At 40.4% G+C, this 26308-nt stretch overlaps 2 protein-coding genes across 2 annotated transcripts in view; one reads left to right on the top strand and one right to left on the bottom strand.

The window, feature by feature from the left end:
* The window catches only part of LOC124067542 (E3 ubiquitin-protein ligase SH3RF3-like), an 83032-nt gene extending 73471 nt beyond the window's left edge, over nt 1-9561 (top strand). The window contains exons 9-10 of the mRNA XM_046404976.1: nt 3225-3598; nt 8400-9561. Coding sequence (XP_046260932.1) covers nt 3225-3598; nt 8400-8568 — 543 coding nt within the window. The 3' untranslated portion in view covers nt 8569-9561. The remainder of the gene's footprint in view (nt 1-3224; nt 3599-8399) is intronic.
* An 8207-nt stretch (nt 9562-17768) lies between these two features.
* On the bottom strand, nt 17769-26097 carry sept10 (septin 10). Its single transcript, XM_046404975.1, has 10 exons — nt 25930-26097; nt 24906-25020; nt 24379-24574; nt 24002-24188; nt 21596-21757; nt 21046-21142; nt 20425-20593; nt 20212-20344; nt 19895-20073; nt 17769-19652 (listed from the first exon to the last, which is right to left on the bottom strand). Exons 1-10 carry the CDS (start codon nt 25957-25959, stop codon nt 19637-19639), a joined length of 1284 nt encoding a protein of 427 aa, XP_046260931.1. The 5' UTR covers nt 25960-26097; the 3' UTR covers nt 17769-19636.
* Between the last annotated feature and the right edge of the window lie 211 nt (nt 26098-26308).

The following is a 26308-nucleotide window of genomic DNA, read 5'->3' as shown; positions in this document are numbered from 1 at the left end:
TACAGTCTCTGAATACGCCTCTATATCTCACCATTTTCTACCCTTCTCTTCATCTTCTCCTCCTGCTGCCCCCTCCTCCAAATTAAAATTCATACTAGCTTTATTTGCATAACAGGAAGAAAATCTAATGTTGCCAAAGCAGTGGAATACTTAATGTGTGTATATTTCGGCCGCTGTAGACTCCAGACAGTTAAGCATTATAAGATTTATATTTTTGGGTGGAACAAGTTGAACAGAAGGGCTACGTATTCCGACATTATGTGAGAAATAATGAGGTGGATTTGGATTGTAAGAGTAAGGAGTACCGCTTGTGTTGTGTAGCGGATCTGCTGTGTGTTTATTCAGCCTCTTGCTTTGTAAGCACTTTTTTGTGTGTTGTCCCACCTCTTTACTAACACAGCTCGTTCGAATTATAACTTGCTCCCCTCTTAATAAACTGATTTTCATCAGTGTTTTGTCACTGAGGTTTACCATGTCGTGTGTAGGAGTTTCGTTGTTGGAGGTTCAGTGGTTGAATTTAGTTCAGTTACTCAGTTTAGTTTGTTTGGCCCGATTTCGTTCACAGTTTTATTTTTTTGAAATGGTTGGGAGGTTCAGTTACAGAAAAGCTGTATAATTCTGCAGTAATTCACAGTTTGTGTGACTTCAAGTGTATAACCAGAGTACTGCTGAACAATTAATCAATGCAATTAATTAACAAAGAAAAATTATTTCACAGTGTTACCTTCAGCTTTCCAAACATACAAAGACATTTTTTTCACTATTAATGTCAAAATGAATTGATTAATTGATTACAGTATAAAGCCTAAAATATATTGAAGTGTCCAGTGTAATGCGATTAGAAGTGATTAGAAGTCACAATCATCCCAACATAAGTGTTGGTGCAGTTGCTGCCTGTTTGAGAGATAACTCAAACTGGAGCATAGGAGATGAAGAAGCAGAGAAGTCATCTAAGACTGCAGAGAGTTTTACTCCACGGTCACAAGGTTTGCACTAAAAGTGTGAGCAACTGTGATTCACACAAAGAAAACACAAAGTCTTTACAAGATCAAGCTGAGAGCTCACACACCAAGACAACAGGAAATCTGTTTTGTATCTCTTTTTGTGTTTGTTTTTTATGTGTATTTTGACTCAAACAGGTGAAATTGGTGAGGCTTTTTTGTGAGCACACATTAGTAACTGCTTTCCTGGTGGTGAAGAAGAGAACATTTTCTGGGAACGTGAAGGTCCTCCTCTGACTCCACTATATGAAGACACTTTTCTTTTTCTTGCTCATCAGAGTCAGTGTGTTAAATGATGCAACTGTCACTTGACTTGATGCTTCATTTAAGCTGAAATGTCTTCTTTCAGCTTACACCCGTCTATATGAAAACACAAATGCGAAACAGAAAAAAAAACTGTTTTCCATTCTGGTATTGAAATATGTTGATCATAGCTGTCATGGTTGCTGTAATTTTGATGGCAGTAAGTTACAAATGTCAGTGGCAGAAAGTTTAATTAATTTAATTTTCTGTTGGAAGAGAACTTAGGAGGAGACTGGTGTGGTCGACAGCTCTCTTCTCTACTGTGTTGTGTTTATTTACAACCACCTTCTTTTAGAAGCACCTTTATCTCCATGCTGCTGCTGGCTTGACTGTGTTTTATCCAATTTTGAATGCAAAATCACCAGCCTTTTTTTTTTCAGACAAATAATGACTTTTAAGAAATGCGTATTCTGAGTTTTTCATTTCCATATCGTACTTGCCTATTTACAACCTCATGCTGTTGCAATGTCCCTCTGCGTGGAAGTGTTGGATGGAAAATGAATGTTTAGGGGAAAAAGAAAAGTGATGCTTGATCCAACAGCCCACATATAAAGGAAACAGATGGCTGAGCAGGAGACAGAGCTGATATGGAGGCTTCATGCATCCACAAAAAAATGTAATTATGCTCAGGCATGCTCAGTGTTGATCCACGTTGCCATGACTGAGAGAAAAAGACACAAAGCTGTTTTGTCCTCCTGGAATCACATGCGCTTTGACTGAATGAACTGTTTTGCACAGCCCTGCAATAATCAAGCATGAATAAAGAAATGCGCCTGCCTTTACAGGTGCCATTAAGTAACGTTCTCTCTGTAAACACCATAGTTTATTCTAAAGATCACCACAGTGGTTGAGCAAGTATTCAGCTTGAAAGACCGTGAATGATAATTACTGCCAGCCCCATCGCTTTCTTCTCTCTGAGCCGTCAGTAAACAAAAAGCAGCGAGAGAGAAATAAGCTGCTTTTTTTAATTTTGATATGATGGCTGTCCTTCTATAGCTACTTGTTCTGCTCGTAGAAAATACTTGAAACATCTGTCTTTTCTATGTCAGTGCACACTAGTTTGAAGGAATGTTCTCAGCATTTTTAAAAAGTATATTTGTTTTCATGAAGAGTTAGATGAGAAGACTGATAAGTCTGGAACATAAATATTAAAAGCATATGGAAACAGCTAAAGTGGTTTTGTACAAATTCTCAAAAAACCACCTACCAGCACCTGTGGAGCATTCTAATTTACACGTTGTTTCTTGTTTGTTTAATACATACGCAAACAAAAGAAAAGTAAAAAGGAAGCTACCTGTGGTTATTATTTCTTGGCGAGCATTGGCTTCTCAAAATCTTGTAATCACAATGTGCTTAGCAGACTCAGCATAGAAGTTCTGGATAGATGAATAAACTGTTGTTTGTCAAGATACAGTTACAGCACGTAACTTCCTGTAGAACCACAAAGTCTTTCATGCTAAGCTAAGCTAATCGTCTCCTGGCTTCAGCTGCATACTTGGCACACACATGTGAGAGTGGGATCAAACCTCTCATCTAACACTCGACAATTAATGTCTCAGTCGTCTGGCAGGTCAGGTGAGACTGAATACCTATGAAGCAGTTGTGCCAGTTTTATACCAGCTGTCATATGGAGTCAACAGGAAAGTGTTTTTCTATTTGTTTCATAAATATGTTTTTTGATTAATGTGTAGGGAGTGTATTTGCGCACTGTGGAGGCAAATATTCCTTAGACGCATTGTTTACAAAGACGCCGCTTTCAATACCTCCTTGTCACTTTTCTAGATAAGCTTTAGAAAACCTTTATTCCTGTCTATCTCCTGACATCTCTGTTTGTTTTCTTCTTCCTCCCGGTCTCTTTGTGCCTCCATCCACTCCTGTGTTGTCTTCCTGATCGCCGACCCTCGCTCTGTCCGTCTTTAGAAGGAGAGGAAAGCAGGAGGTTTATTAAAGCTCTTGTCGGGGGCGGCAGCCAAGAAGAAACCTCGCTCACCTCCGTCCTCCCCGCCAACCCACGACCCGTCATTGGCCGGCCAAGGCGCCGTGGCCACAGACCCAGCCCACCATCCGCACCACCACCACCACCACGCCCGCTCAGGTTCTTGTCCAATGGCATCACAGGGGCGAGCTGGCTCCTGTCCTATCGAGAGTGATATGGCAGGGGCCATAGGACTGGAGCCTCTGCACAGGAAGTCCGGCTCACTGGACACCAATTTCCCCAGGTCACCCCCGGCAACACGTGCTGGCAACGCTCTGATGGTCCTCCGGCCTGAACCCAAACCGCTGTCCAGAGAGAGGTTAGCGCACACACACTCACCCACACAGAACACATATATTAAAAATATATAAACACATACAAGACTGCACACAAAGACAGATTCAATTCAATTAAATTTTATTTAAAGTGCCAATTCATAACACAGGTATCTCAAGACACTTTACAGGTGTGTAAACACTAACAAAAAAGAAGAGAATCAGAAACAGGTCCCAGGGCAAAACCCCACACTGAGTAAACATATGGCGACAGTGGCGAGGAAAAACTTCCTTTTAACAGGCAGAAATCTTGAGCAGAACCAGACTCAGTGTAGATGGCCTTCTGCTGCGACCGGCTGGGAGAGAGAGGAGAGACAGGGAGATGGATAGAAAAAGGAGAGGGAGAGAGGACAGACAGGGAGGATAGAGAGAACAGTGCAGAGCAGGAGCAGCAGGATCCGGGCAGGGCCATAGAAAAGGTTCTTGATCCAGGAGCACTATCAGTGCAGTAGGCAGGGCCATAGAGGGCTCAGGGTCCAGCAGCGGTACCAGGCCTCAGGAGGGCGGGGTAGGAGATTCTGGATCCAACAACATGCTCCGGAAGTGCTGAGAAAAGATGGAGCACAAGAGCTCCGGGGGAGAGGGCGAGTTAGTACTGTACTGGTGATGGGACATGATGAGTGAGTCCCCCTGCTCTGAAAACTTGGTGTCTAAGGATCTCCCCCAGCAGTCTAAACCTATGGCACCATAACTAGGGGTTGGGTTTTATGTTTACTCTTGAACATAGAGAGGGTGTCTGCTGCCCGAACTGAGGCTGATAATTGGTTTCACAGAAGAGGAGCTTGATAACTGAAGGCCCTGGCTCCATATATACATTTGGAGATTCGTGGTATTACCAGTAAGTCTAAATCTAAGGAACGCAACACCCTAGAGGGCTGATATGGTTCAATGAGATCAGTGATATATGACGGTGGTGCCAGACCATGCACGACTTTGTAGGTTAGGAGGAGGATCTTAAATTCTACTCTAAATTTTACTCTAAGCCAATGTAGAGAGGCCAGCACAGGTGAAATGTGCTCACGTCTCTTAGTCTTAGTCAGGACATGAGCTGCGGAGTTCTGAATGAGCTGCAGAGTCCTGAGGGACTTTTTAGGGCATCCTGACAAAAGAGAGTTACAGTAATCCAGCCTAGAGATAACAAAAGCATGGGCGAGCTTCTCAGCAGCATCTAAGGAAAGGACATGCCTGATTTTTGCAATGTTACGAAGGTGGAAGCATGCAGTCCTCGAGATTTGCTTTATGTGAGTGTTGAAAGACAAGTCCTGCTCAAAGCTTACACCAAGGTTCTTTACAATGGTGCTAGAGGCAGGAGCTAGTCCGTTATGAAAGGCTATATCATTAGCTAAAGATTGTCTAAGGTGTTTTGGGCCAACTAGTAGAACCTCAGTTTTGTCTGAGTTCAACAGAAGAAAGTTGTGGGTCATCCAGCTGATTGCTTTCATCTGGCTTCATTGATAAATACAATTGGATGTCGGCAGCATAACAGTGAAAATTTATAGAGTGCTTTCTGATCACATTGCCTAGTGGGAGCATATAGATTGTGAATAGGATCAGGCCAAGCACAAAACCCTGTGGAACACCAAGGCTAACCCTAGTGTGCATGGACGAATTGTGATTTACATGTACAAAGTGATGTCTGTCTGATAGATAGGACTTGAACCAGCTTAAAGCACTTCCATTTATACCAATTTGATTTTCTAGTCTCTGTAAAAGAATCTGGTGGTCAACAGTATCAAATACAGCACTGAGGTCCAGTAGGACAAGTACTGAAACACAGCCCTGGTCAGAGGCCATTAACAGGTCGTTGGTGACTTTCACCAGTGCGGTCTCTGTGCTGTGATGTTCCCTAAAACCTGACTGAAAGACTTCAAATATGCTGTTATTATGGAGATGCTTGCACAGCTGACTGGCGACGACTTTCTCCAAAATTTTTGAAGTGAAGACCAGGTTGGAGATAGGCCTATAGTTTGCTAAAACCCCTGGATCAAGAGTGGGCTTTTTTAGCGGGGGTTTGATTATAGCAATTTTAAAAGTCTGTGGGACATAGTCAGGGACAAATTAGTAATGTCTAGTAAGGAGGTGCCAAGTAAAGGGAACACTTCCTTAAGTAGCTCAGTAGGAATAGGATCTAAGAGACAGGTCGTGGATTTAGAAGAGGAAATGATAGAAGCCAATTGTTGACGGTTGATAAAAAGAAATTAGTCCGGATACATATCTGACTTAGTGGGTATCTCTAATGCGGCTGCATTAACGGACAAATTTGTGGTAGGTGATGCTAGAAGGTCTTGGATGTTATTTGTAGTTGTTACAGTCTCTTGGTCCTCAAGCTCAAGACTCCATTTTTTTCATTAAAGAAATTCATGAAATCACTGCTACTGAGATGCGGAGGAATGGTATTGCTCAATAGAGTTATGACTCTGGGTCAGCCTGGCTACAGTGCTGAATTGAAACCTGGGGCTGTTCTTATTTTCTTCTATGAGTGATGAGTAATAACTGGCTCTGGCTGTATGGAGTGCTGCCCTGTATGTTTTTAGACTATCTTGTCAGGCCTGATAGAATTCATCCTTTTTTGTTGAACGCCATTTCTTCTCTATGTGTCGTGATCTTTGCTTTAACTCACGTGTTTCCTGGGTGTACCATGGAGCAGAGCTTCTTCTAGTTATATTCTTTTTAGATAGAGGTGCAGTTAGGTTGAGCATACTGTGCAATGAGCCTGCAATGCTATCAACAAAGTTATCAATGTCATGGCAACTAGGGGTAGTGGATGAGTCCCCTGACACGCTGAGCCTGGATATTTTACTAAGAATCCACGGAACTGCTTCCTTAAATTTGGCTATGGCATTATCAGACAGACATCTAATGAGAGTGCTTCTGCTCAGTTTTGTGCGATCAGCTAAAATAAAATCAAAAGTTACTAAATGATGGTCAGACAAAACTGAATTCCGAGGAGAGACTGTTAAGTGTTAAATTTCAATCTCATATGCTAACACAAGGTCTAGGTTGAAGCAGTGAGTGGGTTCATGCACACATTGACAGAAGCCAGTTGTTTCTAGTACGGAATTGAATGCACTAGCCAAGCTATCATTAACCACATCTACGTGGATGTTAAAGTCACCAATAATTATAACTTTATCTGATTTAAGGACCAGGCTTGACAGGAACTCCGGAAATTCAGATAAGAATTCAGAGTATGGGCCTGGAGGACAGAAGACTGGCTGACCTGTCCTACAGGTGGTATGAGACAGACTAAGAACAAGGCTTTCAAATGAGTTATAGCCTGTGTTTGGTCTAGTAAAGATGGATAAATGAGAGTCAAAGATTGCTGCAACCCCACCTCCTTGACCAGAGCATCGAAGGGCATTAGCGTTAATATGGGTAGGTAGAGTAGCCTCACTGAAGGAGACGTAGTCATCCTTAGACAGCCAGGTTTCAGTTAGACAAAACAGATCAATATTTTTATCTGATATGGGCTCATTAATAAGTATAGCTTTTGAGGACAGGGACTGGATATTCAACAGTCCATGCAGACAAGTGCTTAGCTGATCCGAGTGATCCTAACAGAAAATATCATCTGGATATTCTGAAAAACTGTGGAATTTGAACGTTTTGCTTAGCAAAACAATGATTTAAAAAAAACGCACACATTTCTGTCCATCTGCTATCAGACCTAATGAACACAAGCAATAACAGTGGTGATTTCATTTGTTTTTTTATTGAAGTTCGGAAGCGTGTTCCTTTAGAAAGAACAAGACAGCAACTTGTTGTGCCACTTGAGCTCTTCAAATTTGCATTAGGATACAGTGTGAAGAAAAAAGGGAAGTCCTGAGAGAGTTATTAAGCTCACAGATAATAAAACCACATGATGAATGGAAACAAGGTCAAGACCAGAGAGAGAGAGACTGTTTTATGAGCGATAATAATATTGTTCATACCAATGCTAATAACCCTGATCAAAGTTATAGCACCATCCACATTGTTGTTGTGGATGCATCATGGGGGAGGGAGGGAGAGAAGGAAAACCCTGTGGGACTGTTGTACACCAGCACACAGATCCAGTGGTTATCCTAACATCTTATCTGATCATAACATCTGAACAAACATTAGCATAGTTGTGTTCTGCTTTGCAGCTTTTCTTGCAAACCACAATTCATCAGAGCCAAGGGGCAGCAGTCACACTCTAATTTGTTGCAGGAGTGAAAGTTCATTCTCAAATGGGAAAAATCCAGTGAATATAACATGTAAACCCGATAAAGCTTCACTGAGATAGAAGCTGTCACACAGCTACAGATGAGCTTGAAGCTACCTTTCATCGAACGAAAACAGTGAGCATTTTGTTGAGAGGGCAGTCGCTCATGATTAGGATAGAAGATAAAGGGCTACTGGATGCCAATGTGCTCTAACGTTACACCATCACACCGGCAGAAATTAATTTAGTCAGGGCCATGATGAATCTGTGCACTGAAAGATGTCGTGGTCACATTACGTCCTACACTGTTAGCTGTACAAACATGAAAGATCAAATCCTTCTCTACGTCTCCTTTCTGAGGGGTTTGTCAAAAGGCATTCTGAGAAATGCAGGAAATTGCTAAATGAAGTAAGGAACGTGTGACCATAAAATATTTAGAATTCCTAAGATCTATTAAACATATTGATACATGCTAGACAGTCCCAGAGAATCAATATTTCCTTTTACTCATAATTCGCACTCTCTAGTTATGAACAAACTGAGAATTCCCTCTCTGAACTTGTACTGGTGATTGATAAAGAGCTCTCTGTCTGCGGCAGGTATCGTGTGGTGGTGCCCTACCCGCCACAGAGTGAGGCTGAGATCGAGCTGCGGGAAGGGGACGTGGTGTTTGTCCATAAGAAGAGGGAGGACGGCTGGTACAAGGGCACCCTGCAGAGGACAGGACAGACCGGCCTGTTTCCCAGCAGCTTCGTCGAGAGCTTCTGAACTGGAAAAAGTGGACAAAAAAACACACTGTTCCTGTTTCTGAGTCACAAAACACACACTACATTCATACACAGGGGATGGACCGACATTGGTTACACTTTTGAATTAAAGACAAACAAAAAAGAAACTTGCTTTAAGGAACTGCTCACCCTTGTAAAAAGAGAATTGTAGTTCCCCAAAATAGTCAAGAAACACTGGAATTTTAGGTATGAAAATAATCAAAATAAAAGCTACTGACTAATGGCACAAAAACATAATTAGTAGTAGCCATCTCCAGAAACCAACATCGGTCCTGCGAATTCAAACACACATACACACACACACACACATACAGGAAAGCTAACCTCGGTTTTGACCAGCCACACAGGAAGCAGGGCAGCTTTTCCCGTCATTTGTCCCCCGGGGACAGCGTTTGGGGTAAGAGAGTCTTCACCAAATTGGTCATCCGGACTCCTTGATGTTGACTACTGAGACCACATGGACTCCAACAGCAGAGAAAGGCGAACTCTGCCTCCCCGTTCTCCTCCTTGGCATCATCCACCAGCAAACGCTAGCACACAAAGCATTAGCTCTGCTTTCCACTGAGACCTCAGAACTTGAATTCGGGTGCTTTCTTTGTTTGAAAAGTGAAGATTCATTGCCAGGTGATGAGGGAAGTGTGTAAGCCTACACTCCAGGATCATTGTAAGCACACTTCCATGTCTAGTTTGTGACAACAAGCTCATGTGTTTCTTATTCAGCGCGATATATGTTAATAACGATGCATGTAGCATTATTATGTTTTTTTCTCTCTCTCTTTCTTTCTCTCTCTCTCTCTCTCTATATATATATGTTGAAATAGATGTTTGTGTTGTCCCAAACTAGTCATGCTGTGATGACCAGTCACAGGAATTTTAATTTAAAAACAAATGGTGCAAAAAGTAAAATGTGAATTAGGCGATTAATTTTTCTATTTATATATCTAAAATAAATTTATACACCCATTTTCTTAAATTTAAATTTGTCCTTTGTAGACCCGCCACAGCTGGGTTGAACTGCATAAGCTGGCTTGCTGAATGTAGGAAGAAACTCTTTAAAGAACAGATTTGTAATGTTAAAATTGTTTTTTCATCTTCTGTGTGGGGGTTTCAGAGACAAAGAATGCACTTGCTAATATTTGATACAACTTGCCAATATGTCTACATATACAGTATTTTACACAGTCTGTTATTATTTACCTGATAAAAGGGATTTCCATGGCTATTTGTCACATCCCCCTTGAGATGCAAATCTCTTTTGTAGGACAAAATAACAAATCTTTGAAATGCAAAAATCCCTAAACAAACCGACCAAAAATCTTGCTAACGTGGTGAGTTCACGGTGATTTCCTCTTGGAAACACTTGGAAGACATTTTTTGACAAAGATTGCTAACAGTTATACCTTTTCCTCAACCTTTTCTTAAGATGCCATTGAGGGTCTTGCAGCAATATTCTGAAACCAAATTTGTGTAGATTCGACGCTCATGGAAAAAAAAACGCACGATCAAGGGGACAACACCAAACGTCAGAAAGCAGGGACACGAGTTTTTCCGTCACACAACTGCCAACCTTTGACAACGACTTTTCCTCTGATATTGTTGACCTTTAACGAGTGTTTTTGTACGGCTTCAGTGACTGTGTGGTCAGTCTGCTTCGTGAATCTCTACGTCCTGAGTGTGAATCCAGGCTTGCCTAGTTTACATCCAGCCACAACCATCTACCTTTTTTCCCTGTTTCTGGAGATTGAAGCACAGCAAATCTCAGAGCTTGACTTGCTAACTCTGTATGTGTGTGTGCGTGTGTGTGTGTGCGTGCATGCACGCTTGTGCGTGTCAGAGATCAGAGGGATTTCAATACCGGCCGTGTGCCAGTGAAAGTTGAAGGGATTCATTTGCTTAATTCGCTGATTTTCCTCACCTGCTTGGGTCAGAATGAAGCACAAACAGCTGCTGGCCATGTGCACACAGGTGAAGCTCATTCATTGGCTGAGCACATAAATGTCTAATTGGGTCATGAGCAGGCCCACACACAATCTCAAGGACGACACCTCCACAGATTTTCTGCAGATTTTAAACTAACAGATGCTTCTTGTCAAACTCAAGAGTGTCAACAAATCTTCATCAAGATTTGATTAAATCTTCCTCACCACATCAACTGCAAGGGATCGGGCAAATAAATGAATATTGTCTTTCAAATTACAAGCAAACAAAATCCACTGAAGTCCACACATTTTCATTCTTGATCACGACTGGGAAGTATTAGAAAACAAGAAAAGAAATCTGCAGATTCCGTTTGGCTTGAACATACTTGAATCTCCTTTGTGAACTGCATTCATATGGGAAAGACAGTGAAAATACAAAATTCTGAATAGAAAATTGTACTTCTGCAAAGAGACGTGGCTTGTTGTTTTGTTTGTTTTGATTTTTGTTTTTTTGCTTTTTGCGCTGAGTCACCAAAACGCTGCCGTGTCGAAACAGTTCGGGGACTGTTTGTCATTTCTTATTCCCATATGATGTGACTGCAGAATAAACACTCAGATGTGAGGCTTTGTAACAGTCTCTCCGCAGACGTGCAGAAAACAAGCACAAGACAATAAAAAAGAAAAAATCTGACTCAGTTCCCTGCCACAGATTTTCTCTCATGCCTTTTCCCCAGATTACTGGTCAGATAAAGTTGCTTGCTTTTCTTTTCAGCAAAATATTTCTAAGTACAAGTGAAGTAAGTGAAGTCGGCATTTGTTCTTTTTAATGTTTTTGTGTCCAACCTTAAACTTGAAGAGGAGGTCACTGAGGGGACAAAAGCACAAGAAATTTGGACTTGTGACATGTTTTTTTTTTTTTTCCTGTTATTAGATGTTGGGGGAATTAACTCAAACCCGTAAACTGTGAAGAACATGTTAGGGAAACACACACATACCCAGTCGTTACGTAGAGCAGCAGGCTCTGTCATCGTCTTCTGACTGCTTGCAGTGCAGTATGGGTAATCCTGTCCATCTGGAGCAACAGATGAAACCAAAAACACTAGATTAAGATTTTTTTTTTCCATCTCCAACAGATCACAGCTCAGTTGGTGACTGTAAATCACATAAACACTCACACAAAAAAGACTAAGGCAAGACTGACGTGTATTATTTTTCAGAGAGAATTTTGAATATGAAGCAGTCGGATTGATTCTGTAAATATTTAATTTTTAAGTGATCAATTTTGTGTATTTATTCGATCCTGCTTCACACAAGTGTACTAGACTGTGATAATTGTGCACATTTAAATTTAACGTTTCAGCTCAGCCAGATAAACGTGCCATCTTATTTGCCATGAAAAGGGTCAAAACTAAATGTCAGTTTTGGCAGACGATGTTCGTTATTGGAAACTTCATTGGCCTTCACTGTCAGTCAAACCTTAGTGCCTACAAATGTCAACACACACACACACACACACACACACACACACACTAAAATATTTATGTCAGGCACAACAACCCATCTTTTGTCTCTTCTTTACTTTCTTATTGATATGATTGTTTGACTCAGTGACAAAAAGCAGCAGATCCCAGAACAGCTGTGCACAAAAAAAACCCCAAACAAACAAAAAAGAGCCTGAGTGAGGTTTCCTCTGTCTGTTTGTACACCCGTTGAAATAGAGGACTCTGATTTCTAACGAGTCAAACTTAAGCACAAGTCCTCGTCTGTGTCGGAGATCAGCAGATCTCCGCGGTTTCCTTTTTTTTTTTTGCGTGAGGTTGATGCTCTGAGGAGGGGAAGAGTTTACAACAGTTGAAACATCAGGAATGAAACCACAGCACGGTGGTCACTTTACATCAAGTATCTTGAACAAATGTTTCCATGGTGTTTTTTTGTTTGTTTGTTTGTTTTTCGTGATGTAAGCTTGTCTTTTTGTCTCAGCTTCCTGGTTGTAAATGCCACCTGAGAGCTCATGGTGACGGTTTGAAAAATATGAACAAGCCATTAACAGCAGTTAACGCAACATAAAGCACACCATTGCACATGCAAGTTTTCAGTGGACTTGATATGAAATCCCTGTGCTGAACTGGAAACCTGTCCAGGGTGTACCCCTCCCTCGCCCAGTGTCAGCTGGGATAGGCCCCCCCCACCCCCACCCCCCAGTGATCCTGTAAGTTACATGCAGTGATAGATCATGGATGGAGGGATTGATATCAAATTACTCTCCACTTGCTTTTTTTTGTCCTTCCACGAAGCCTGACCACTCACCCTGCCATCTTTAATTAGATGTCGGCCATATTCGTTCCTATGGATACTTGTGTGTTTGAGTGTGTGTGTGTGTGTGAGGGGAGGGTACCTCTGTATGTAGCTCTTTACATAAAAAAAAGGAACTTTATGAAAAAGTCTGGTGTGGCGTGAACGCCTCATCAGGACTGTTGACTTGGGTTGAGTACAGCGATACAGCGAGAGAAACGGAAAAAAAAAGAAAGAATATATATATAATTCTATATTGTGCAGAATATTTATAGGCCTTTTGTGCCATTGAAGTCATGCTCCGCACTGGCCATGCCCAGCGCTCTCTACCATGTGATCATTATACATTGTCTTGTACTGATGACCCGTGGCTGATTCGATTGTTTTTTCATGTCAAGTGCATTTTTCGCAATAAATGCCTTTGTTTTAAATCTGTTTTCAGCGGCTTTTTTTTGTGTCCGCCTGCAGCTTCATACTAGAGGTGAAATGGCGAGTGATCGGAAACAATTGCGTAGTATGATGCTTAACAAACACATTAGCTGTATGGCTCATTAGGGTTTTTCAGTTGGCCTTTTGAGGATTCGGCTTGAGAATCATATTATATCCTGCTCTAATTCTAATTATCTGCAGTCACGATATGCTCATTATGAGCTTATGAGCAACACTCCAGGTACAATTTGACAGACAGTATTACTGTCTTTATTTTTCTAACAAGTGGGGCTGCAGCAGTGTATGGTATGAAAATTAACTTTTATATCATGTACATGTAGATAACTACATCACTGAATTCTGCAATATTTATGCTCATTAAGAAAATGCTATATTAGTGTTAGTGTTGTTCTTTACTTAAACAGGAAGGTCCCATTGAGATACATACATTGGCAGTGTCACATCAAGAAACATAACAAAACAACTTCACATGCAACACAAATGCAAGTGACCATATCATAATTTTTAGGATAAGATAAGATGAACTTTATTGATCCCGCAGTGGGGAAATTCACTTGTCGTGGCAACAGAAAAAGTGTGCAAAAACAGTTACAAAAAAAATATAGAGGTAAAATAAATTACAGGTAAAATAGAGGTAAAATAAATTAAGTACAGTAAACACAGTACAATATACAGCTATATACAAGTCCTCATAAGGGAGGAAAAGAGGATTAGACCATTGAATTTTATTTTATTTCATATTTTCCAACTCCAAGGTGTATAAACTTGAATGCTTATTGAATTTAAGCATATCAGGTGACCTGTATTTGTGTAACGAGGGAGGGTGTGGCCTAAGGAGATCAACACTCTATATCAAGGTGTGCAGAATTGCTAGCCAGTTTCTTTTCTTCAGGCAAAATGAGCCAAAAAAGAGCTTTAACTGACTAAAAAAAAGTCTTTCACTCTTGCACTCCTGAAATTGCTAAGATATTGGGGCGTGATCATAGAACCATCAAACATCTTATTGCAAATGGTCAACAGGGTTGCAAGAAACGTGTTGAGAAAACTTCGGCTGGAGGTTGAAGATGGACTCAAAATCAACTCCCAAGCCTACAGCCAGTTTTGACACTTTCTTCAAGGAGGGGTGCAGGAAAAGATCTGCAACTTTCAAGAAGTCCATGATTTTTATGTATGAATGGAAGGCTTATGACTCTTACTGAGAACAAGGGTGGCTATACTGGTCACTGATTTTTTTATTATTATTTATTTATTTGTTTTTTTCATTTTTATTTATTTATTTTTTAAATGTTGGAAATGTTTATTTGTAAATTTTGAGTTGTTTATTATTCTCACTTTAACAGATGAAAATAAACAAGTGAGATGCAAAAATTTTCATTTTTCATAATAATTCCACACCCAAATAGTTGCCCAGTAATTGTGCACACATAAATATTCTCCTAAAAAAAAAAAAAAAAAAAACCTCACTTTTACTTCTTTAAATATTCAGGATTGATGTTTATTAACATTTTGGATTGACTGAGATCACTTTAGTTGTTCAATAATAAAATTTATCCTCAAAAATACAACTTGCCTAATAATTGTGCACACAGTGTTTGTACAGGCCATACCAGCAGTAACCATGACACGTCTCGCTTCAAATCAAGAGTTAAGTAAACAGCAACAAGTTGTGTTCATGGGCATGTGTTAAAGACCTTTAAATGTAACCAAGAAAGTAAATCTTTACTATATATATATATATGTATATATGTATATATCACATACATCAAAACAACAAATAAACCAATAAGACAATGTTCATATGTTCATAGATGGGATTTTCCAAACCAGGGATGACAAACTCCTGGACCTTGTCAGCATTTTGGTTGCCCTCAAAGGGCCTGTTGTAAATGAGAAACATTATATAAATGTGTCTATTCACTACTATATAATTGCCTCTGTGTTCTGTCATTACAGTTTTGGCAATTAATAAGTCTTGAAAGTATAAGTCCAGCAAAAATTATAGCAAAAAGACATTCATGTGTAGAACATATCTCCAGCACACAGTACATTGCCTACACTTTGGTGATTTGGCCACAGTTAAGCTGACTTTGACTGCTGCATCTTTTTTCTGTAACTTTTGTGAACATAATCTGCTGAGAATGCAGGCTGTGTTTTAATTCTCTGACCTTTTGTTGCTTTTCTCAGTGGCTAGGATTAACATACTTGGCTCCGGGTTTGGTGTCAAAGTGCGACCATAAATCTGGTGCTGCCACTGTCTCAATACAAAGAAGACAAGGCAGTAAAAAACAATTCGCTGAAAGTATTTAGAAGTGCCTATGGAGCAGATTCTGAAAAATAATATCAAAGTAATATCTAGACTATTCAAGGGCATACAAGAAGCTGAATGAATGAATGACATTGCAGGAAACTACATGTGATAAAAAAAAATTTTATGCTTTTTTTATGTGTATTTTTTCCTCATTCTGGTAAACTCACCTCATGTTCTGTTATCTTTTCTTTTATTACAGAGGAAACCTTTAGAAAACAAAAAATTAGAAAAGAACACACACTGACTCATCTCTGTTAAGCACAAACATGCATTTACTTTCCCATCTCTCATTAAATTGTCTTGTCTCTCTGCATCTCAACATTTTTCCTCAGCCTCTACTATTTAAGTTACCTACAACCCACTCATGGACACAACTATATGATGTTGAGCCTCTGTGTGGGGTATACTGACATCTAGTGGCTCACAACAAGACCAGGATGCATTCTGGGAGCTCTTGCAGGCTGTGTAAAATAAGGCTGGATTTTGCTGGCCATGAGTTTCACACGTGTGTCCTAAGGTAATGTGTATTTTTCAATCCATGCCCAGAGTGCATAAAGAAAGAAAGCCAGTTTTACATAACTCTACCCCGCACCCTGGGGACACTTAAGAGTCCATTTAGTAGATCTGATGCTGTAATTTTGTAACTGATAACATAAATACCACGTTACCATGAAGGTGATTATCATACTGTGAAAATTTTACACCACTGCAACCTCAGAAACATGCTTGTAAAGGATGTTTAGTTTGTTGTTTCATCGTTTCATCCATCTCTGCCATTCTCAGCCTCCTTATTCCTCTGCCTGTGCCTCTCTTGTGCTCTCAGGCCAACACTGGCATGGACGAGGTGTGTAATTGGTAATTTCAGAGCGTCGCCGGCAGTCCCCTTAAATGACAACCTCATCTCTCCAGCAGCAGGGCCTGTCTCCAATGATCACCCCCAATTTGCATTTAGAGTGACTAGCGAAAGGTGACAAGTGGATGTGTATGTGTTGTGTGTGTGTGTTTGTGCAAGTGCAAGGGTTAGGACAGCTATCTTGGGTGTAAGCACACAGGAAAAGCTTGGCACTAACACAAACTCAAACAGCTATATTTAAGGCAAGCCGGAGGCAGGCAGATCATTTTGATTTTGCAGATTTATGTGGTGCAGAGATGGTGTTTTATCAGTGGCAGGAAAAATGGGAGAAATCACTTCGAAATCTTAAAAGCAGCCAAACACACACACACACGCTCACATTTTCTCCAGGATTTGCCTTGGGGAAATGGTTCTTCTCCGGGACGTCCTCTTCCCACTGAGGTGCTGCAGGTCCAGTGCAGGGAATCAATCAGCATTCCTCTGCTGTAAGCCTGTCTGTCTTCCTGTCTGTGTGCCCGCTCTAAGTCACGTGAAGGGCAACTGAGCCGGAGGGTAAGACACTGCAGGGAACAAGACCTCCACATCAGGCAGTCCAGGGCGGTTCCTTTGTGTGTGCTTTCAGATATAGTCAAAAGGTGGGCAGGGAAGATGCTAAGCTGCTGCTGCAGTCGCCTAAATCTTCCACAAGAGCAAAAGGGAAGCTTCATGCTCTATCCTCTTAGCTTCTGATAAAAGGGAAAAGAAATGTAGTTGTCTCTACAGTAGGCATTTCTTTTATAGTGAACCATAGCAGTGGAGAGGAATTAAGTCACAAGGTGTGTGGGGCTTACAGCAGTCTGAAAATGCCTTCACAAATTAGTTTTTCTGCTTTGGTGCAATCATTTAAAAGTGATAAATGGAACACTGTTATCATGACACAGACCAGCAGTATGCAGTTTTAAACAGATGTGTCAGTTATAATGATTTAATACTTTATTCTCTTGTATGAGTATGGGTTTACTTTTTGATATTTAAAATACATTTTACAAATTTTAATAATTATTTACTTAACTGATTTGTAAGTACTGCAGTTCTGAGTACTGCACAGTATGTTAGTTCATTCAATACTGGCACCACACCATCAAAACAAAGTGAAAACTGTGTTAAAATGTTACACCCATATATGGATGCTTGATATGTCAGTCAACTGAGCAGTATTAAACAGCAGTATCAGGACCAATATCAAATTATGATTGTGTTAAACTCACATGAAAGCAAATACATAAATGCTTTTGTTTTAAATGAAAGAAACATTAACTGGAATTCACTGATTGGACACCTACTTTGGTGAGGGAAAAAAAAGACACAAGCAAAGTATATCATGACAAAAATACAAAGATTTATTTAGAAAGAAGGAATAGAAGCTCCCAAATAACACTGGTTAGTCCTTAAATACAAACGCAGTCCAAATGTGTCTCAGATGAACATCATGCGTTTCCCTGGATGTACAAGTGTAAGCGGACAGCGTGTTTCACACAGATAAGGCACTGACATATCGTAAGCATTAGTGTAAATGTAAAGTAGTAGTGTTTGTGAGTAAACGTGGGAAAAATAAATCACACTTTATTGGAAAGCAGCACCACAGTGTTGTGGTTTATTCTGTACTGTTAAAATGTTTCGGTGTGAAACCCTGAAGAAACGATAAAAATTACAGTCACAAATGCATCGTCCTTCTCTTCCTGTATGGCCTCAACAAACACTGATTCGACATGATGTATTTTCTCCATGAGTCAGCTCTTTTCAGGCAGACTTCAGCTGTTTGTGTCAGTGTGGAAAAAAAAAGAAAGAAATATGGAAGCAAGAAAAAAAACACAATGTATATAAATATATGCAGCGACGTGTACCTAATCCAAAACTATCTCAGATAAAAACTTGAAAAACTGCAGAGGAGTTAAAAGAAACGACTCTTTCCCTTTAAAAACAACAACAGGAGGATGTCTGCTGTAGGCTTTTGTAAAGATGTGCTTTTAGTACAAATTTATAACATAAAGGAGATGTGAGGGAAAAAAAATACAGACATAATACAGAAAATGGATAATTCTAATGCCCTGTGACCGGGGTTATGAGAACGCTTAACAATGACTTTAAAAATGAGCCCTTTTCAGACATGGATTCTGCAACACTGCTGGATTTAACCACAAATCTGTTAAACTGATGGCATTTTTCGGCGTTGGAACATACCGCACACCGGTCTCCATCGGGTCTATTCTGTAACAGCTTTATTTAAATGTGGCAGGACAGTTAATTGTTGTGGATTGTTTGCTCTCTTTTGTCTGTCTTTATTAATGCTCTGCTTCCCTTTGCTTATCACAAGTCGAATCAACCTCATAGGTGTCATCAATCATGTATAGAATGCAAAATCTTTCTGCCTTTTTTAGTCAGTCCGGCATTGCAGTAATGTGGTTAAAAATAAGCAGCCATGAGGTCGAGACATGCTCTGTCTGAAGCACTTCCTCCAAAACAAAGATATGCACAGAAATATTAATATCCTGTACAAATTTAAGTCGTCTCATTTACGGCGTTAGGCGGTTTATTAAACTGAATTTAAACTTTATTTGTGCATCAGAAATTCTAAAAAGTACATTATGCTACTGCAGCTTGATAGTGATTTTGTTAATTTTACTATGCCCAATATGGTTACGACTTCAATAGAAAAAGAGACTGTATGTAAACCGCTTCATGAAGTCAACCATGTTTGAAAGGGGCTTTGAATTATGAGAATGTCACAGAGGTTTGACTGTCTCACTGAAGAGATGCAAGTCAGAGAAGTCCCTTTTAAATGTATTGTTTGTACCAAGTTGTTAAATCAATGCACAGAATCCAGGGGGCAGCGTGAGGATCGACACACTGAGGGATCCCTCAGTCTGAGCATGAGTGGACAATGATGGGAGGGGGATATATGGAAAATAAAGGTTTTATATAACAATGAAAGGATAAATATAAATTATACAAAAAGTATAAAACCCACAATGAAGCTTAAAAATACCATGGAAGAAAGTGTACACAGGATTTACGGGCCCCGTTATTAAACTTTGGCACAAATCAAAACTCACACTCGCACACACTTGCTGGTTTGTTTGGGGTTTTCCCGCTTAGTGTATGAGACTGGCCACAAAGGGCTGGAAAGGATGTGGGCAGAATGTCACTGGTTATACTGGTGATACTGGAGTAAAATTCAGATTCCTCTTCACATGAAGCCAGAACTGGAAGAGTGAACAACAAGGAGACAAAGCAGTTGGGGATCAATTTAACAGCAAATTCCAATTTACAACTTCCATTTCATGAACAAATCAAGAAATATGCACTACATGTCAGACATGCATCACTCAGCAGTCATCAGACTTGTTCCCCTGCAATAATTTTACAGTCAGGTGGCAACGTGCTCTGTATTATATAAAACTGAGCACTGTCAACTGGCTGCCTTAGGTGTTAAAAGATCTCTTACTTCTTGCGGTCCTTGTCCTTCTTGCCATTGGCGGTGAGGCTCTGGGCCTGCAGGAGCTGGGCGGCAGCTCGCCTCTTACTGAAGGAACTCTGGTCCTCATCCAGGAGTCTCTTCTTTTCCTCCAGAGCTGCCTTCTCATCTGCATGGAGGCGCTTCAGCTGCTCAAAACGACTTTGCAGCTGAAACACAACAGAGCTTAGTTACAGAGATGCCTCCACTACGCCTTTCTGTGAATCGAATTCGCCCTCTCACACTAAAACCTGAAAACATGAAACGCACGACGCGTATGCCGAGTCTGAGTTTGCGTGTCTACACACCTCCCGCTCGGCCTCCTTCAGCTCAGACTCCTTCTCCTTCACCCTCTGCACAAACATCTGCCTCATCTCGTCCTCTCTCTTCTGCAGCTCCACCAGGAACTCCTGACGCTTGGCCTCATAGGTCTGCTGCAGGCTGCACACAGACGCACACATTTGTCAGCCGTGTCAGCTGCACGATGTGGCCATGCAGGTGCTTATGTGCTGGCGGCTCACCTGACAGGTTTGGACTCTGGGCCTGTGTCTTTGAATCCCATCTCCTCCAGTTTGCAGCGTCTGTACAGCTCATAGTGTCGAGTGTGAGTCTGCTCTCTCAGGTCCTCCATGTTCACACAGATCAGCATCTCTCTCAGCTTCACAAAGTCGCAGTGATTCTCGTTCTCCACTGACACACACATCAATAAATGAGAGGAATAAAATAGTTAGCCATCCGCCTGTTATGAAATTTAAAAAATAATAAAAAATCAGGTCCTATAGATTTCCTCTGGATGTTATTATGGAAGGAGAGTAGAGTAGAGAAGCCTTTGAAAAAGCATTTATACCACAATTAGACTCTAAAAATCCCCCGACAGCTGCAGTAATGATATTTCTTTCCTGCAGGTTGGCTGGCAGCTAACACTAACAGAGATTTCAAAATTAAGTTAGAGAATATTGAACTTTTTTCCAAAAAGTGCTCACTTCTATGTGTGATAACTCTTGTGAGAGGAAGAAAAATGTAGGAAAGATAAACTGATGTACATTAAATCAATGCGATCCTACAGTTAACAGCAAGGTCTTTGAATATAAAACCTTTCGCAGGTGTGTAGGAAAAAAACAAAAACAACTGATCCATCTCACCTTGTACGACACCCCAGGGATACTGACGAGCCTTCACCATCTTATTGCCAACACAGACCTCCTCTGTACTGCCAACTACAGCAAATGGCAAAAGACCCTGCAAAAAAGGTTTAAGGTTTTATAAAAAGGCTGTACTCACAACACTACAGTTTGCTCTCTCTCACACTCACACACACAATCAAAGTATATGCATTTTTAAGCTGTATTTTTTTAAAACTTCGCTGACACTACAAAAAGCGAGTTCATTTCTGAAAATAAAACACCTGCAAACCTGAGGGAATAAAATGTGTATAGTGTGGAGTGATGACTGAAAAAATCCATGCAATCACAAAACCTTTAAGAATTACAGGCTTGAAAAAAAGGAACTGTAAATAAAAGCAAATAAAGTTAAGTTTGTGTAGCCTTTAAGGAACACAATATAATTTAATAACATGCCTCAACCAACCAACCGACAGACAGACGTTGGTGAGGTGAGATGAGAGGCAATTCTAACATAACCAAGCCGTAAAACAACGCTGGTCTAAGAGTGTGCGTGTGTGCGTTTCCTTACATTCATTGTAGTGTTGACCTTAGCTACGGTCTCATCGTCCAGGGGGAACTGGTAGATCTGGACACCGTTGCTGACCAGCTCGCTCATGATTTTGATCTTGAACTTGTGCAGCTCGCTCTTACTGATGGTGTCAGCTTTGGCGATCACTGGGATGATGTTCACCTACAGCCAGATGGGATACATCTTCATCTGCATGCACAAAGTGACAGATTCTTCTTCCCCAGAAATCATTACGAAATGCTATTAGCTGCAGATTTCAGTGAGGAATTAGAGCTTTAATGTGATCAGTTAAAAACATATTTTTCATTAAGAATGTCCCAAACACAGAGAGCAATAACTGGTGCATTTGATCTGATGCTCCTATGGCCAATGTAGGCATGAGATTTTAGATGCCTACAGACTTTAACTTCTGAAACCACAAGTGACGGACGTGAGAACAAAAGCGACTGGATGATGAATGTTTTTGGGACATCATACCTGATTATATTCACATAATATATTCGTACGTTTTTCAGTCAGAGCCCAGACGTCTGTGACATTACCTTCTACCACAGCACAATACACAAGGACAAGATAACCATACATCAAAATCTACATGTTAATTAACTGAATCTGGTTAAGAAATAGTTCTAAAACAACAAGGGACAAGAAGACCACATGGGATTCCTCAATGTAAATTAAATTAAAATTTTAAATTATTACAAATTGGGTCATATTAGAGTTTAGAGCATCATTTCTATTGGTTATGATAACAGTGAGTAATTTCACAAATACCAAAAAGATATACCAATGTCTAATCCACTTTGCCTATAGCCACCTTGGTGTGGTGGCAATTAACTTATTTTTGTTATTGTGTTAAATCTGAATGTAGTTTTACACGAATCGGTTAGTTAAGACAAAACTGACAGGGGTAACCTCCTTGAAGCTGCTCCAGATACCAACGACATCTGGTACCAGAGCTAAAACAAGCTGATCTCACCGATCAACACACCACCAAGTTACATGCAGCAACACTACAAAGGCATCAATTGGTCTTCTGAGTAGAAACGTCAGTACAACTCCAGCACTGTTTGTTTTTATTATTTTATCTAAAATATTTTCTTAAGGACAAAAAAAGATTTAAGATTTATGTTATAAAAACCACATTCACAGATGTTGTTTCTGGCCCAGCAGTAAACTCTGCTGGCCAAGTCTTCCCACATTCCGTTCCTGCCTGTCTGTCCGTCATCTCGTCGTACCAAATAGAGGCTTGGAATGAGTAGTTGTCACTAGACAAGCCTCTGAGCCAGACCACACACCAGTTCTCGCATGCAGAATATACACTGAAACCAGCAGGGAAAACAAAACAATGCTCGGAGTTCTGTTCCAACAGCTGTCTGACTGTCTCACTGTCCACGATGCACATTCAACAAATGGCTTTTTCTGCTTCTGTCTGTACAGTGGCACAAAAGGACAACTCAAGTGTGTGTGTGCGTGAGGTGATTACAGCATTCCACCGCTTTTTCTAGCCCATTCACACACAAATCCAGGGTTACTGACACTCAGGAACAGCGAAATCACACAAACACACAAAAAAAACACAACATCACTGCACACAGAGAGCATGGGAAAGTTTCTGACCACTTCAAGAGCGAAGGGAGGGGTTTTCGCCAGTCAGATAAAGAACCTCTCCCGACAGTCAAACATAAAAAACACTCTAGAATAAAGTCTCTAACAAACCACAGCATACTCTCCAATACAGAACTTCCCACTATCGCATGCACATCCATTCAGAATCAGTTCTCATGTAATGTTCACATCTGATCCTTCACTGTTCATTGTGTTCCCATCGACAAAACAAAAGCTCCAAAAGAACTGGTCTGTTTTAAAATATCAGCAGAAGTCAGACCATCATCACGTGGCATTTAACTCTTTTAAGTGTTGATGCATCTACAAACCTCTAAAGACAAGCTCAGCAATTCTGGTAATGTCATTTTATAGCAAATTAAATAAGCTGTTTTGAGCTTTGTTAAATAAAACTTCTACAACGTTAAGACAGTCTTCCCCACAATGAAAAAACAGAAGGGTCTGGGATGCCTTAATGATATAGTTGACATTTCATGCCACAGCCTCCCAGTTTTTCCAAGGCTTATTCTTCAGCTAAGAAGACATAATTGATTGTATGTTTTCCGTATATTACCCATGGTTTATTGATGTTTCTATCTTTTAACAATAAATGGGCCTTCAAGTAAAAAAGCAACTAACACCATTACAGTGTTAAACACCATTTATAATTGCAGTAATGTAAACATTTTATTTTCTGTCTGGAATATACAGACAAAATTTGAAAAACTCTGAAAAACTGAAAAATTGACAAACCAATTCATTAATCCGTTCCTTCAACACACACACACACACACACATTACCTTGCTGTCTAGTTTCTTCATAGTGACCAAGTCCAAGGATTTGAGGGAATGACCTGAGGGGGAGATGAAGTAAAGGCAGGCATGGACTCGTGAGTCATGGTAGTTGTGAAGAGAGCGTTTGATTTTTAGCTCCTCCTGCAGATAACTCTCAAACTGCCTGTCGATGTAGTCCACCACTGGCTGATAGCTACGAGACAGACATAAAGGGCTGATCAGAAATTTGAGTTTTATCAGCGGAGTTCACAATAGCCATATATTTTAATAGGATGTTTAACTAAACACACATTCATAATCACTCTCAGTCTCTCAAACACCTTCAACCCATCACTGATATTCATTGTCAATAACACAATCGCACTCTCCCCTCCTCCTCCCACCTCTCTTGTTTGTTCATTTGGTCTCCAAAGCCCACGGTGTTGACCACAGTAAGACGCAGTCGGACGTTACTCTCCTGCAGATCATAAGTTTGAGCCCGCAGCTTTACCTGAGGCTCAAAGTGAGATGACTCAAAGTTCTCAAAGTTGGTATTAAACAGGGTGTCCATGAGGGTAGACTTGCCAATACCGGTTTCACCTAGAATCAAAAAAAAATGGGACATAATTTTAAGTGAGTGAACCTCAATAGTAGCATAAGCATCAAACACTGGGACTATAAAACACACTAATTTGTGAGGAGACGGTATCAAGCACTGCCACTGTCATTAAAATGCTCTCTGGCAACAGATTAGGGGGAAAAGAGTTATAATATCAGACAGTATTAGTGGCAGTGAATCCAGGTGGTCAAGTAAAACAATGTGCATGTGCATACAGAAACACATGATTGATGAATTTATTTTAGCAGTAGCATCCTGTGTGTATCTGTCTTTCTGTCTGGGCATATGAATTGTGCATGCATGTCAAGATACCGATGCAGAGGATGTTGAAGCAGAAACCCTGGCAGATGGACTTGTTGACAAGCTGATCCGGAAGGCTGTCAAAGCCGACATGGCCAGCCAGGGACAGGGGACGAACTGCTTTATCCTAAGGGGGAGGGGGTAAAAATAATCACACATACAGACAGATCATTCTCAAGATGTTGCAGGTATTTACTCCTCAAAAAAGAAAAGAAATACCCTAAATTATTTCAGGAAAATTCTTTCAATGTGCAACTTGCTGTGCTCTCTCGTCATCCTCCCCAGTCTGAACTAGCGATAAAACAAAATCTTCAGTATCACCAGACAGCTAACCCGCGGAGTAACACAGACCTAAACTTTATGATGAGGTACAAATTGCCCAACGTTAATGAAATTCCTCATCATAAGCTTCCATAAACCTCCTTTTCTCCTGAGGTTTAAGCTATTTTATGTTGTCTATGTGGGAAACTTAACCTTCCGCACAAGTTTCAAGAACGTGATTTATTTTTGGCCCTATGTTTAGGCTAGACTAAATACCTCAAAGCCAAATTTCATTCAAAAATGTAGCGATTTAGTGGCGCTTAACACTGTACATAACTAGCGTAAGCTAAATACCTGTAAATAGCCTAAAACTTTGGCAATTTTGTACCAGTAGTTACTATGGCATGGGGGTGTTTCACCAGACAGCAGAGGACTAGTTACAGTAACTTTTAACTGCCGAAAGGCTAACTTAGCGCAGTGTTAGCCAGCTAGCGTCCTCCGCGATTAACTATGGTGAATCCCGTTTGTAAAGTTGAAAGCTCAAGTTGAAAACCTCCACTTGATGTTCTTGGTGTAATGTCAGTGTGAATGGATGATGTGTTTTTGTGCTCTAAACAACGTATAAGTTATGTTTGAACTACCGCGTTTTGAATAACTTGAGAGAAGGTAGTTATGGGGTTAGCGGTAGCTAACTTGATGATAGCGCCCCGGACACTCCCTGCCCAACTGTCAAGAACGCTGTAATTTGTCAACTAAAAAGTAGCAAAATACTAACCGGCTGCCGAGCAACATCCGATGAAGACATAGTTTTAGTCAGTAGTTAATATCCCAGATGGATTCAGAAATAATACAACAAATTGAGTAAAGACTGACTTCTGATTTTTAGAACCCTGATCGGGACCGCCTCACTGTGTCTACCGACGACAACTGGACAGACTAGACTACCAAAAACAAGACAGGAATGAAGTGACATCTATACACCGTAAATGTGCTTTAAAACTAAAATATAATCGATTAGAGCAGGCTCTCGGTGGAATGCAAACATCTAAAGTTGCTAGGGAATAAAATACAATACGACTGGAGGAAAGTGTATGTTAATTCACTGTAGTAATACACTTATCTCCCCCTTCTTTTGTATAATGGTACAGCGCAAA

The sequence above is a fragment of the Scatophagus argus genome, chromosome 11 (genome assembly GCF_020382885.2).
Source record: "Scatophagus argus isolate fScaArg1 chromosome 11, fScaArg1.pri, whole genome shotgun sequence".
Lineage (NCBI taxonomy): Eukaryota > Metazoa > Chordata > Actinopteri > Scatophagidae > Scatophagus > Scatophagus argus.
This window is presented reverse-complemented; position numbering and strand designations above follow the sequence as displayed.

Excerpts from the sequence above, each read along its gene's own strand:
- sept10 (XM_046404975.1), bottom strand. The coding sequence starts at position 25,959 with ATGTCTTCATCGGATGTTGCTCGGCAGCCG. Across the intron at positions 21,758-24,001 it reads TGAAGAAACTAGACAGCAAG|GTGAACATCATCCCAGTGAT; the intron begins GTAATGTGTGTG and ends ATCTGGCTGTAG. Across the intron at positions 20,594-21,045 it reads TCCCTGGGGTGTCGTACAAG|TGGAGAACGAGAATCACTGC; the intron begins GTGAGATGGATC and ends TGTGTGTGTCAG.